Source organism: Arvicanthis niloticus, chromosome 1 (assembly GCF_011762505.2).
Source record: "Arvicanthis niloticus isolate mArvNil1 chromosome 1, mArvNil1.pat.X, whole genome shotgun sequence".
NCBI classification, from domain to species: domain Eukaryota; kingdom Metazoa; phylum Chordata; class Mammalia; order Rodentia; family Muridae; genus Arvicanthis; species Arvicanthis niloticus.
In genome coordinates this window covers 69832424-69845719 of record NC_047658.1, presented here as the reverse complement: position 1 = coordinate 69845719, position 13296 = coordinate 69832424, and the positions used below count along the sequence as shown (strand labels likewise).

The 13296-nt window shown below is 43.2% G+C and overlaps 1 protein-coding gene across 2 annotated transcripts in view; it reads right to left on the bottom strand.

The window, feature by feature from the left end:
- The window catches only part of C2cd3 (C2 domain containing 3 centriole elongation regulator), a 94533-nt gene that overhangs the window by 32163 nt on the left and 49074 nt on the right, over nt 1-13296 (bottom strand). For both annotated transcript variants that reach the window (XM_034498349.2, XM_076938795.1), the window contains exons 20-25: nt 12348-12471; nt 9441-9709; nt 8909-8998; nt 7445-8047; nt 4095-4433; nt 1109-1247 (exon numbers count right to left, since the gene is read on the bottom strand). In XM_034498349.2, the coding sequence (XP_034354240.1) occupies nt 1109-1247; nt 4095-4433; nt 7445-8047; nt 8909-8998; nt 9441-9709; nt 12348-12471 (1564 nt within the window). The remainder of the gene's footprint in view (nt 1-1108; nt 1248-4094; nt 4434-7444; nt 8048-8908; nt 8999-9440; nt 9710-12347; nt 12472-13296) is intronic.

The window sequence follows — 13296 nt, the reverse complement described above, 5'->3', positions numbered from 1 at the left end:
CTATGTACCCCTGGCTGGCCTAAAACTTGCTGTGTATACCATAGAGTTACACCTGCCTTTGCTTCCTGATGGTTAGGATTAAAGGGATATACCATGAGGACTCGTAACTTTATATTTTAAAAGGCAGTATTTTATATAATCACATCAACCTTCTGAACCTTATGTCTGCTATTGAAATCAGTTAAGCATCTTCAAAAAAACTTCACCTAATTTAGATTTTTACAGTGACCTATACGATCATATCCATCCTAAAATGAAGAAACAGATGTCTGAAGATACCAGGTAACTTAGTGACTCACACAGCTAGTATGTTAGGGATGTGTCTGGATGCAGAGTTTCAAACAAAGACCAGGTTCTTTCCTCTGCACTAAAGAAAGGTCCTTTCCTTTACTGGAATACTGCCCATCTCCCTGACTTCTCCATCTATTTATGTATACGGCTTTCTACATTTAGCCAAGGACTTTTATTTATTTAACTCACTCTGACTTCCACATTGGCCTAAATAATCGTTTTTCCCTGAGCTGTCTTACTACCAGCATCCACCTTACTTCTTTTCCATCACTGCCACATTTGAGCATAACCTTTAATGTTTGTGTTTCTTCCCAGGATGACCACAACTTAATGGTAGACAGAATTTTACTCATCTTCTTTCCCAAGGCATATCTCTGTCTCTCATTAATTTTTTAAGCAATAATTAAAGCTAAAGACTTGGAAACAAGGTAAGCAAGACAGCTTAGCAAGTAAAAGCACGTGCCACCAAAGCCTGGCAACTCAACTTGTCCCTGGTACCCACAAGGGAACCAACTCTCACAATTTGTCCTATGACCTACACACACTTGCCATGATGTATGTGCAAGAGCATGCGCGCGCACACACACAAACACACATGCACACACACAAATGCAGTAAGGTTAAAAAAGAACCCCAACAACATGGCAATAAACCTCTAACTACTGGTAGCCATGAGTTCATAGACACTGGGGCTAAGTGACTTCATAGATGCTCTTTGTGGTTCTGCTCAACACTGTATTACGTTTTTGGGTCTGAACTTGTCTCCTAGAACAGAAAGCTGATTCTCAACAAGTGGTAAGCATCAGAAAATACAAACCTTGACTGCTGGTGAAAATTCCAGATGGGGGAATCGGTATTTTCAACCACGTGGGTGTAGACAGGCGATGGCTCACTGGTAGTGGCAAAGGATACACAGCAACTGGGTGCAGATACTTTCCTATCTGTCAAGGGGCTCCCTGAAAGAAAACACAGTGGGGGTGATTGTATTTTAGGACAGAGCATCTTAAACTACCTACTTGGAACCACTTTTTATCGGAAGAAATTTATATGTAAATTTATATGTCTATGGATGAGCAGGTATATAAACTAAAAACATCCATAGAAATCAACATTTACTCAGAGCAAATTATAAAAAATTCATTTAAATTTAAAATTTAAAATACACATAAATTTACTGTCCATAAAAGATAAAAGCAGTCTATATACTAGTAAGATGGATATGCTTGTTTATTTTTACATAAAGAATTAAGTCATGGTTGAATATTTGATACTGCAGGATGTGGTTAATTTAGTCTGATTTTGCATAGATACACTCTACAAAAATGGCAGAAACATGTTTAGGGCCATTTCAGAAAAATGTTGGAAATTCTGTCCTAATTCCAAGCTAAAACTCATAGACAGATTCTTTCTTATTTCTTTCCTTCCTTTCCTTCTTTCCAACTCAGCAATTAAGAAAAAAAGCCAAACATTCTACTAAAGCCTAGAGATAAAATAATTTAATACTTGCTGAGGAATAGTGATGAGAAAAGGTTTTGTTTTTCCTCAATTAAACTGTTGGATGTCACAGCTCATGCCTTTAAATTTCAGCACATGGGAGACAGAGGCAGGTAGGTTTCTGTGGGTTCAAGGCTAGCCAAGGCTACATAGGGAGAACCTATCTCAAAATTTAAAAAGTAGAAAACTTTGTATAGGCTTTGTAACCTGTAACATGCAACAGTGTAAAGTCAGCTGCAGGTGTCTCAGGCTGTGTGTGCTGACCCTGAGCAGGAAGTGCATATGCACTGTAAAATGTGGGGGCTATGAGTTCAGCACTAAGGCTGTTATCAAGTCAAGCACTGTAAGTTGCTGGAAACACCTGAGATTTGTCAGTGCTTGATTTTGAATTAACTTCTGGTCTCTGTATGATCAGAAACCTTTCATTGCTGTCAATGCTCCGTGACTCCCACAGTTATGCAATCTGTATCAGCTGTGACCCACAAGCTAAGAAGCCGAGCTCCTGGGTATCAGAGAGCTGAAGAGGCTTCACATACTCGTAAGCAGGACTGTGTTCAGCTCTCTTACTTCTGGGCTTTGTCTGGGCTACTCTTTCTGTCTGACATGTTGTGACACCCCTTCCCCTCACTTCCTTTGTCCTTCCTTCTTACTGCTTAGCACAATCTGGCCTCAAATTTACAGTCTTCCTGCCTCAGCCTCCTTAGTGTTGGGATCACAGGCATATGGCACCCAAGCCTGGCTCATTAGTGACCTTTCTACTACTGCCATTTCACTCTGGCTCCCAGGCTTCATGTTTCTCCTCTGGACACATGCTATCAAATCATTTCCCATAATAAAATTGTAATTCTAGATGGACACAAACACTGCTCTGATCTGTCTCATGCCACTGCCCCAGCTCCATCCTGAGCTTTACTTTTGAAGCTATTTGTAGAGGTCTTGAAATAAAACTCTGTTTTGACTTTGGAGAAATAGCTCAGGAGCTTTTAGTCCAACAGTCAGTGATAAAGGAATCAGCTGGCAGTGACAAACTCAGAGCCAGAAACATAATAGATACAATAATGTTTGAGCAGAACTGCAAAGTGCATCTTTATGCAGGTATTTAGTCCTACTTTGACATCATGGAGAGGGCTGAGGCCAGAGACAGGTGGCAGGTCTGCACTCTCCGACCTGGCTGATGCACACACACAAGTGTATGGGTGAAAGGACTATAAGCCACCTTCATTACAAGAGCAGCTACCTGAATGCAAATGAAGTCTCCTAAAGCCAGGTGTCTGTCCTGATATGTCAGGAGCTGGCTGTTATAAGAGGCCAAGTAACAAGTGATTTACAAGTTGTTAACAAAGCCACAACTGTGAGACTATGCCTCACAGTCACAGACCAGGAGATTATATTTGCTTTGCTGCATCATGAGAGTCAGGATGTTAGGACACAGAAACAAGTAGCATATTCACTGACCAGAGGACTTCTACAGGCTCATATGCTGTGTGCCTGGCTCTCAGAGGAACTAGTTTGGAGCTTGGGCCTAGCTGGAGGAGGTAGGATATGATATGGGGTGTGTCCTTGAGAGCTGTAGGTTGTTCTAGCCTCCTCTTTCCCATTTTCTTTGCATCTTCTGCCAAGAACTGAAGAAAAGCCTGTGCTACATGCTCTACCCTCTATGGCCACACAGCCATGTTGAACCTTTAAAACTGTGAGCAGAAGTCCTTCCTCTTCTTCAAGCCATGTGTCAGGGACTTGAAATAAATACATGATTGTTTACCCTGTTTGCCACGCTATCCCTGGCACTAAGACTGCTTACTGCACAGCAAATACTACTGTCCATCTTGCTGCTAAATGAATGAATGCAGAGTAAAAAAATACAAGGCCTTTACTCTTGATAGAGCTTATTTGGCAGAGAAGAAAATCATGGGGAAAATTAGTACCATTTGGTCTTGGGACTTGCAGAGCCAGTGCTAAGAACACCGGGTCTTGGGTGAATCCTGAGGACCTGAGTGGGTGGAATGGAGGAGGAAGAGAGTTGTGGGAAGTTTAAGAACAGAACCATTTATTTGCCGTGGACACTGGAAAGTAGGTAAGGGAGAGGAAGCACTGAGAGTGACACCTAATTCTGGACGGGGATTTATGATCTGCAGCGTCAATACAAGTGACCAGTTGGCTTTAACTTTAGAAAGGTTTACATGTTACTTCAGCCTTTAGGCTTGGCAAATATAACTAAAGAAAACTAACCATACTTGAAGGTCTTGGCGTAACCTGAAAGCTTTGTGAAGACAGAGCACCCTGAGGAACTGGACACTTGCCTTTGAACATACCTTTCAAGCTCAAGTGCATGGCTCTCTCTACCAGGATGCTGACTGCAAAGGTCCCATCCAACTCGGGAGGGCCCTCCTGGGCAGGGCACACTTCAGCTGCAGCGTTGTTGCCATGGACCTGGGTGGAGGTGGGAGACGTCTGGAGTGCACAGGGTGGAGAGAGCTGGAGCTCACAGCTCTTTCTGGGGAGCTGCTCAGACTCACTGTGGCTGCTGCAGTCCATGGAGTCCAGTTCACGAGTGGGCTCAGTATGTGGGGAAAGGGGGGAAAGAACCACATGAATGCGCAGAGCAGCTCCAGAGAGGTCGGCAGCATTTCTTCCAAACAGAGGATACACACCTACAAGAGGACAGAGGTAAAAAAGTCCGTGTGAGAGAGTACCTCCTGGAGGCTGTTTACAGGCTTCTTCCTGTGATAGGACTGCAGGTCTCAACACAACAATTTGCCAAATGAATCTGAAGTTGGTATATAGAAATATTTTGTCCTTGCCCCTACTATGTCCAGTAACATTCAATAGTACTAAGTGGTGACATTTATGATTTGAAGCCAGAACCGCATGCTTTGCAGGCAGGCAGCACTGCTATGGGGGAGAATTCATACATAGAGGCAACTAGGTAAAAGCAAGAGGGGCCCTCTTCTGCATGCACATGGTCCCACTTAGAATTTTCCTCACTGGGAAGCTATCCAGAGCTCATATTAACCTCCTTCACCATCTGCATATGACCTGGAATCATCCCCAAGGATCCACCGGGCAGCAAGTGGGCAGCAGAAATAAGGAGGGTAAGGGATATGAATAGCTCAGTCCTTTCTGTGCCAGAATTTCAGACGGGTCAATAAACCTGTCAAGATCATTCTCCCAATAATCAGTGGATTTGAACTTTACTGGCTTGCTAGATCTTAAAATGAGATTCTACTTAAAGCCCCAATAATTCCTTGAATTTCAAAGACTGCTTTGCTAGATTCATTCCTAAGAAGAGAAAGAAGCTACCTGTCATAGATGGCAATAAGACTGATTTTTTTTTTGTCTTTTTATAGCCTCTTTTCTTCTTGATACATAGATTATCATGGCTTTTAAAAGCACAAAATGAGAGTCATTATAGAGGGAGGGCACTCATATGCAACCCAGTGGGTCCTTACCTCAGGAAGTTGAGACAGTATCTGGAAACAGGTTGACTGGCTTACTGGATGTGGACTGACACACTTAACAGACACATTACATGTATAAGACTTTCGTACAAGAAAATACAAACCTTAAGCTAGTGGGATATGATTGACACAGACAATCTGAAAAGTTCAATAGCCTTTCTGGAAACATTTAATAAAAAGGGATGATTTGTGATGGAATTCTGACCCTTGACCTATACTCTGTGTCTCAGATCTATTTTCTTCAGCAGTGAAGTTAAAAGCCTATCTTTAAAATAAGTTAGTTCAAGTGAGCCTGAATTGCTTCAAAGACTTTTTTTCTAGTTTCGATAAAGTGATCTGAACTGGCCTAGCTAAAATAGGCAATGTAGCATTGATGAGAGACTTCATAGGGTTAGCTTGTATCTGCTGGGCCCCACAAGAACACAACAATTTGGGAAATCACACAAACTCACCCACTGTAATGCAAGACCAGTTAGAGATACATCACTACTTCTATTCCAATCTAGTCTATATTGTGACACCTTGTTTCAAAGACACTAAGCAAGAAGGAAGGAAGGCAGGCAGGCAGGCAGGCAGGCAGGCAGGCAGGCAGGCAGGCAGGCAAGCAAGCAAGCAAACAGACAAAAACAAGATCAAAACCAAAACTACACATCCACAACAAAAGCCAAAAAATAATAACATAAAAACCCCAAACTAAACAAAACAGAAGTAAAACAGGGTCAAGACCTCATTCCTTTAACTGCATAGAGTAGGGAAATACCTTACTGGAGTGTTAAACTGAGCAAGTGCCATGCCTGTACAGACTCTAGTCATGGCTGGTGTGCACTCAGTTGGCAAAGTGCTTGCCAGGCTTATGAGAAACCCATTTGATCTCCAACACTCCATGATCAAGATGTGGTGGCCCACACCTGTAATCCTGGTATTCTAAAAGAGAGGCAGGAGGATCTGGACTTCGTCATCCTTGGCTATATAGTAAATTTGAGGTGACCCTGGGCTATGTGATACATGAGACTTAAAAACCCAACAAAAACACTTGGTCGGCTCCCTTCAATTCATTACAGTCACTAGACTCACTTTCTAGAGTGCAACGCTCTGACTTCTCATTCCAGAACCTATTGTAAGAACCTTCCACAGTTCTTGGAAGAAAGACAAATACTTTTGCTTTGATGGGACTAGTTCTCTTGACCACTGTCCTGGCTTCACCCCAGTGCTTTGTAAACCTGTGCACCCTGAGTGGATCCAGGTTGCTTACAGCATCTGCAATACACCTAACTACTTTATGCCTCTGTGCCCACACACTTGTTCTTCCTGTTTTTAGAACACCTAGCTGGGTGTGGTGGTGCACACCTTTGATCCCAGTACTCTAGAGGCAGAGAGGCAGGTGGATGAGGCCAGGACAGCCATGGCTACACAGAGAGACCCTGACTCAAACAAAAACAAAAACCAAAATACTTTTCTTTTCCCCTCTCTCTTGTTTTCCCCTAAATCCTTTGAAACTATCATTTCAGATGAGAGTCTGTCCTCAAGGACCACGAGTGGCACAGTCCACTGTGCACTGAGCACACCCTCTTCTTTAGTTCTTATGCTTCACATTCATTGTTTACAGTTGTATTTTCCTCTTAGATTAGAATATACAGTCAGGCTAGGAACAAAGTCTTTCTCATATTTGAATTCCCAGGGCCAAGTTCATGCATTAAACACCAAATGAGTGTAACAGGAGTAAACAGTGCATTCTGTTTGTAAAACATAACTTTCCTTTCTACCTTTGAACCAGTTAGTAGCATGTAGATTTTTTTTTTTTTAATTTCAGCACTGGGCCAGGGTAGTGGGGAATCTGAGACTAGAGAGGCTGTGTTCTCTTTGAAACTCATCTCTTTCCCCATAAGGGACCACACGATGGTGCCTGTCATCTTACCAGCTTTAAGAGGTGCTTGCCAGAAAGGGATGTCTGAGAAACACCCAGGGAAAAGAATATCTGTGGAAGGTGTTCTTTTCAATGTAGCAAATAAACCATCACCCTCAGTTATCACATAGGCTCTGTCTGACACACTTGTTAGAGTTGGTCAAGGAGATTCACTCAACCTCATTCTATACACGTTAACTAAATGCTAGAATAATTTAGGTACCACATTACATGCACAAATCCAATAAACTTACATACAGAGAAGGTGCTCAAACAGAGGTAAGCCTGACTCTTCACTCACCACTGACAGTTAGTGTCCTTGGTGATCTTTCCCCAAGTCTGGACAGGTCTACATAGGCTGAGCCAATCCAGCTGTCGGTCTGGTGCGGCCTCTCGAGATTATCATTGCCATGAGCTCGCCACACTTGGATCTCTAACCTCTCCTCCCTAAAGTACCAGAGCAGTGACTGGCTCCGACTGACTTCCGCTCTTTTGGATGCCTTGAAAGTAACCAGGACCTGGTTTTTGTTTGTAGACTCCTTAGGTTTCCTGAGAGGAGTCCAAAAGGCTTCTTGATTGTACAGCTTGTAGCGAAGGTAGCAATATGTGTTCCTATGAATGCTCTTATGACCAGCAAGCAGCACACAGTGGATAGGAAGCCAGAGTCTTGGGGTGGAAATGGTGACAGTGGCTGGCACCTCTTCTTCCATCTTGACAAGATCCTTTGGGGTATTCTCAAAGCTCCAGCCCAGCAGCTCAGCAGCTTCCAACACCCGCTCTCTATCTCCAGGATGTGTGAAGGAAACAGAAAGCTCCAGGCCTCCTACAATCTTCTGCATAAACTCCAGGTCCTGAGGCAGGCCTTCATCTTCTGGTAAAATGACAGGATACCATCCTGTGATCCCTTACAGGGAAAAGAAAAGCATTTCAATCACTGTGTTCAAAGAGAAAACACACAGCCTCTTTATATCTTAGAATCCCCACTACCCTGTCCCAGTGCTGAATAGAAAACATACCCACCCTGGGCTGGGAGCCTGTCTTTCTCTGACCACTGAGACCCAATGAGATTAGACAGAAAGGATAAGCCTAGAAATTGGAAGATTTGAGTTCTTTCCTTGGTTTAGACCCCAAACTAGTGGTTTGTTTTGCATAAGTCATTAATCTCTCATAGTGATCTTATTTACTGAAGTTGATATACTGCTAAATGAAACAATGGTTGAGGAAGTGCTTTGAAGGGAAGTGCTATAGAAATCTGAAATGCTACCCTGGTATTCTGGAGTAAGAAGCTGTATCCTGGGCACAGTGCCAGGCCAGGCCTATTTGTTCAGGCCTCTATGGAGTTATCTTTATTCCACTGTAATGGAGGACAGGAGAGTCAAAGGAATGGTTAAATGACTACATTGCAAATTATAAAATGCAATAGCTGTGTGGTTTTGGCCAATCAGCTTCTTTGAAATCATTTCGTCTGCCAAGTGAAAACAGTGCATCTTTATCCTGCTAGAAGTTTACTGTGATTCAAACAAAGCCTGAGGAAAGATGTTATGTCATGCCATATATGCAGAGGTACTGCTACTGTCTTCTCAACATGTCACCAGTTGTCCTAAAGTAGGGCGAGTATGACCTCTGACACTGGGATAGTGTTTACTATGCCTGAGAGAACTGTGAGGTACCTGGGTGAGTTCATAGCATGTCTTAGGGGACAGGCTTCCTTGTGTATTGTGCATGGGAGCTAGATAGGATTACCTCATTATGGCAGCATCCTTACCAGATCTCTTGACCAGCAGATCTTTCGTTGGCACCTTTACTACTCCAAGCAGATAATCTTTGCATGACTGGATACTGGTTATATCACTGACTGTTAAGTGAAGCAAAACGAGGAGTTACTGGTGGGCGCCAAGGCCTGTTTACGGTAGACTCCTAGAACACTTCACTTTTATACATACATCAGGGCTGAGACGATGCATTAGGGATTATCCTGCTTACATGCTAGTCAGAGTCTGAAGGTCTTTCAGACTGTTAATCAAACCTTCCTTTTGCAGGCATATGGGAAAGTGCACAAACCTCCCAAGCACAGATTCACTCTTCATGTACACTCAGCCACTAACATCTGAACATAACCGCTGTTTCCCTCTACACTCTTCCATGACATTCCACGTCCTATTTTTGCTCTGCCTTTTGGAAGTTGTAAAGATTATAACTCGTCCTACTCAAGTTTTCAAGTACTGTCTAGGAAGGAATATGCCATCATGTGAAGAGAGTCTCATGTGGTCTGAAGGTGACCAGTTATTTGGTCTTACCTGATTTGGTATTTTCATGATAGATAGCAAAAATAATTTCGGCAAACTCCAACAGCTCTGCCAGGAAGCAGGCTTCTCCACTAAAGTGCTGAGTCACCAGGTTACATGGGAACTCGATGTGATGGGAGAACTCGGGGCAGAAGGAGCAGGCCACAGGGCGGGTTTGACGCTGTTCCCCCTTGGGCAGAAATGAGAGATGGGTGGTGACGGAAGCATTGACTCCAACAGTGGCACTAAACCGTAGAGCGGGTTCCTGCTCAGCCAACACCCTGTAGGGGACAGGTGGAAATGAGAAGAAGTTGCTCCAACACATTAGAAATCAGCTTGCATGCCCAGGAAACACCTCTGCTGTTTTCACAAGATCCTGAGCATGCTTATCAACAGCTCTGCCGAGGCTTTAGAGGCTGGGCGGTGGTGGTGGTGGCGCACGCCTTTAATCCCAGCAATTGGGAGGCGGAGGCAGGCGGATTTCTGAGTTCGAGGCCAGCCTGGTCAACAGAGTGAGTTCCAGGACAGCAGCCAGGGCTACACAGAGAAACCCTGTCTCAAACAAACAAACAAACAAAAAACAAAAAACAAAAAAAAAGCAACCTAGAGATGACTGCAGGTTTGCATGGAGGTTCATGGGGCAAAAACTGGGACACTGGAAGAAAACATTAAAACTTGTTATTAGATGCACTAAAGTTTTTCTGTTTATAAGACATCTTTCATACTGTATTTAGCATATTAATATAGAAGTACCTGAAGGTAATTTATACATAAAAAAGCATACCCCAACTTGAAACTATGCTAACTTTTAAATTAAAATGCTCTGTTAAAACTAGGAGACCCCTGCTACTGACAATGGAAAACTCAAAAGTTTTAATGTAGGGAGTAACCTGATTAAAAACTGCCCTGAGGCGCTGGACCTAAGGGTACCCTGTCACCACGATAAAGTGAGACAAAAACTAGACTTTACTATCTTACTTTAGAATGCACCAAAACAATATCACTCTGTAAACCTAACACTCTTTCATAGACTGGGTGACCCTTGTACCTTAACAGGTTCAACTTTGACTCTAGTCTTGCCTTCTCTCCTTCTGGATAAAATTTATTAAGAAAGACAATGCAGCAAAGTCTTGTTTCTTTGAGCCCTTTCCCAGATGAGCGAATCCCAGATGGATGCTCCAAGTCTTCTGTGACCTTCTTACTAAGACACTCTCTGCTTCCCCCTGGTGGTTACTTTCTGTCACTGCAACTAGCAGTAACCACAACTTGTTCAATGAAATTGATACCTGTGATCTTAGTGCCCTTAATGTCATTTGTTATTGGCAGATGAATATTACCAATTTTATCAGCTTGAGTATTTGGGGTTGGAGAAGGCTCATCAAGCTCTTGTATAGATCCCTTGTTCTGTTCCTGGAACACACAGTGAGTGGTCCATAATTGCCTATAACTAACATTAGTTCAGATACCTTTTCAACTCCAAGGGTATTTGAATGAACATGGTATGCACGCGCGCGCGCGCACGCACGCACACACACACACACACACACACACACACACACACAGAGGGAGAGGGAGAGAAAGATCAAATAAAATGAATTTATAAATATTGCCTGAAAGAAGTTATTTTTCATTATCTATTTTTGTGTGTGCACCTATGGAGGTCAGAGGACAACTTCTAGTGGTTGGTTTCTCCTTTCATATGGTGCATCCCAGGGATTATACTCAGATCATCAGGTTGTTAAACACCTTAACCCACTGGGTCATTCTGCTGCCTCCTGAAAGTGTTTTGACAAGCACTAAGATGTTGCTGGGCACTTAGCAAGAGTCTACTTGGAGAGTTTAGTACGAATGGTTTACTAGGTTGAACTTTTATCAGCTGCTTCAACATCAGCCCTCACATGGGCAGTAACCCAATTACACATTTAGAGAGCAGTAAAGTTCAAGGTGAACACTCTGACTCAGTCACAGAAAGAGAAGTTAGGAGAACTTGTTTTCTCTCTGAAGTCATATCCAAAGTGAGCTAGTTTGAGGCAGGAGCCTGGTTTATTAGTGCCTACTGTGGCTAGAGCTCACCCATGCAATAAGTGGGGTGCAAAGAGGATTTTGGAAAGTGTCTAACTAGAGGAACTGAAGCCTAGTGTGGGAAAATGCATGCCCAATACAAACAAAGCAGCATGCGTTACAATCAAGGTGCTAACAGGAAAGGAGGGCCGCAGAGATGCTACAACCTCATCAAGGAAAGAGAGATTTTAAACAGGTAAGAGGAAGAGTATTTAAGGCCAAGAGAAATAACAGCAAAGAGCTGATGGAGGCAGTCACACTGTTCCCAGAGAGAGATTGGGCAGAATAAACAGGAGATAAGGGACCTGAGTGGGGAAATGTGCTTAATGTGTTCAGAAGCAACAAGAGGGCCAGTGACTGGAGGAGGAAGCAGAGGTTACAAAGATAACAGAGGTCAAATTGTGTGGACCCTTACAACACTGCAAGGACTGTGGCTTTCTTTTAGTAGACATGTGTCAAGGTTGAAGTTGGTTTTAGTAGGTTATCGGTCATTATGTTGAGAACAGATGGAAGAGGTATAAGACGGGAAAAAAGGATGTGATATAGAGATAGACATATGTGATCACGAGTTTATAAAGGACATGCAGCAAGCACACAGCATGGTTTGAGGGTACAGAGCATAACCATGGTAGTAGGGGACTAAGAAGGGGAGAACACAAAGTTGTTGCAAAGTGAAGAAACGAATTTGCAATAACAATCTACAAGTGATTTCCTGAAATTCTGAAATGCTTTCTTTAACAGAAAGTCATGGTTAGTGAAATGGAAAATTTTCACAAGACAGTCACCATTTGGGAGCATCATGCTGTCTAGACGGCACCACAGGCAGGTTTAAGAAGCACTTTTCTAAGGTGGACTTACTTGGCTGCTGCCTGAAGACCACAGGCTCTGATAATCTGGACTGAGATGGAGACAGCTCGGGCAGCAAGAACTCCCTCTGCTGTTCTTGGGCTACGCCGGTACCTCAGACTCACATCCAGGAAACCTGACGAATGAAGAAAACAGGAAGAAAAAGACTACCAAGTTAGCTGGAAGGATCTCTGCTCCTCTAAACCATTAGCTCCTAGCTAGGGAGACAGGAGGATGACTGCAATCCCAGTGAGTAACAGGAGTCTGGTTGTACAGTGTGCTTCCTGTGAGCACATGCCATCTTTTCTAAGTGTTCCGCACTGCAGCTGCATCCCAGAGACAGTGTGAAGGAAGAACTCAAGAAGCTGAATCTTGGGGGATCAGGAGGAACAATTCAATCTTAATTAAGGAAAGATAAAACCTCTGGTTTTGGCAGATACTCTTCAACAAGTATCCAGTGACTTGATCTAGGAAGCTAATCTTGATAATTTTGCAGGATGAATTTTGCCTTTTAAAATTTTGCCTTTTTTACCATTTAAAATGCCAAATTCTCCTTGTTAAGCTCTTTCAAGTGCTACCTAATCTTTCAAGATCAATCAGTCGGTCGGTCTGTCTGTCTGTCTATCATCCACCCACCCACCTATCTGGGGTGGGGAGAGGTTAATCAGACTTGGCAGCAGATGTGGAGCCATCTTGTTAGCCTTCTCCTGAGGCTGGAGGATGGCTCAGCAATTGTTGTTATTGCAGAGGACCCACATTCAGTTCTTAGACCCATGTGGAGGCTAACAACTGCCTATAATTCCAGTTTCAAAGGATCTGACACCCTCCTCTGACCTTGAAGGGTTCTGTATGTATATGGTGTACCTATGGATGGTATAAATAGCCACACACATAAAATAAAATCTTAACTCCCACACATGTTCCATGGCAAGTGTACCCTCCTCACAGGTGAATACATACA